We start from the raw sequence: 1354 nt of genomic DNA on the forward strand, positions 1-1354 counted from the left end.
GGCGGGGGTGGCTATGGGGGCGGCTCCTTCTGAAGGGGGAGCGCCTGGCCCCGCCGTGGGGGCGGCCCGGGAGAGCCCTCCCTTTGTTACGGGGCAGCTGGGGAACGGCTTCTCCCTTCGCTCCTCGCCGGAGGGCAGCTCCTGCACCCCTCCCCTGCTGGGGGAGCAGCTCCTGAATGCCCCCCGGGGGCCGCCTCCGCCGCCCGCGCCACTTCGCTCTCTCTGAAGATGGACTGGGCCCCCCACACACATACTTTGTGTTACAGTCATTGATGGACTCTATTTTTTTATTATTACTTGGACCTTGGTCGTTTTTATACTAGCAACAAAAATGGTTTTGTTTCTGTTCTTTTTTTTTTGTTGTTGTTTTTTTCTTTTTGTTGCTTTGTTTTGTTTTCATTTTGTTTTGTTTTTTTTTCCTTTCAGGGGTGGGCAGCGGGGTGGGGAAGCGTCTTGCTGATCCGGAGTAACAACCGGGGGAGGGGTTGGGGTGGGGGGGGGAAGCTTTCTTTGTTGTTAAGGACTCGATACCTGGCGACATTTTTTTTCTACAAAAATCGACTCAGATCCCATGACTGAAATTTAACATTTCTGTAAAGGAGGAGAAAAAAATAAGAAAATCGTTTTTACGTTTTTTATTTTTTAAATAAATCATTGTGTTCATTGACCTTTACATGTCTAATTTTTTTTCCTAGGAACTATTCCGTACGGTTTAGGGCTTTTCTGGGTTTGGAGAAAAAAAAGGAAAAAACAAAAAAACAAGTGTTCCTCTACTTTACAATCTCTGTGTATCTAGAGTAAATTTTATTGCCAGTAAAGGTCCTGATTTGACTTTTTTTTTTGCTGTCCCAGTAGTGGATTTATTGGTTTTCAGACATTCAACAAACAGATTTTTTTTTTTTTTTTGAAGTACTAACTGGTGGACGTGGTCTGTTTTTTAAATATTCATTCTCACTTATGCAGTTTGTGTGCATCCACCATCTTGTACTAGGCATTTTGACGTGCTGACATGGTTGGTCAATTTTTTCTATAGGACTTTTCCATCAACGTATGTACTGTGTAGTTTTGAAGAAATAGTTTGTGTTTAAGCATGTGCTTCATTCATATAAATTGTTCTCAATTTCAGATTGCTTAGTTTCAAGTCCTCTTATTGGCTTGTCTGTAAATGATTCCTCACAGGAAAGGGTCGACATCTGTCCCTTTTATTAAATGCCTACTTGTTTTCATAGTACCCAGTTTAAAACAGACTTTTCACTCTCTGAACTATTGTCCTTCATTACAGTTCCCGGAGAATCCTTTGCAGCACCACCTACTGGTAGGATGGCAGAACCGTTTCTGTAGGCCTCATTACAAC

The 1354-nt window shown here is 42.9% G+C and overlaps 1 protein-coding gene across 1 annotated transcript in view; it reads left to right on the forward strand.

Annotated features, from left to right (window-relative positions):
* Positions 1-470, forward strand: part of HNRNPA0 (heterogeneous nuclear ribonucleoprotein A0) — a 1492-nt gene extending 1022 nt beyond the window's left edge. Inside the window, exon 2 of the mRNA XM_019505972.1 lies at positions 427-470. Within this exon, the coding sequence (XP_019361517.1) occupies positions 427-470 (44 nt within the window). The remainder of the gene's footprint in view (positions 1-426) is intronic.
* The last annotated feature ends 884 nt before the right edge of the window (positions 471-1354 follow it).

The sequence above is a fragment of the Gavialis gangeticus genome, unplaced genomic scaffold (assembly GCF_001723915.1).
Source record: "Gavialis gangeticus isolate Ggan-Ray unplaced genomic scaffold, GavGan_comp1, whole genome shotgun sequence".
In the NCBI taxonomy this organism is placed as follows: Eukaryota; Metazoa; Chordata; order Crocodylia; family Gavialidae; genus Gavialis; species Gavialis gangeticus.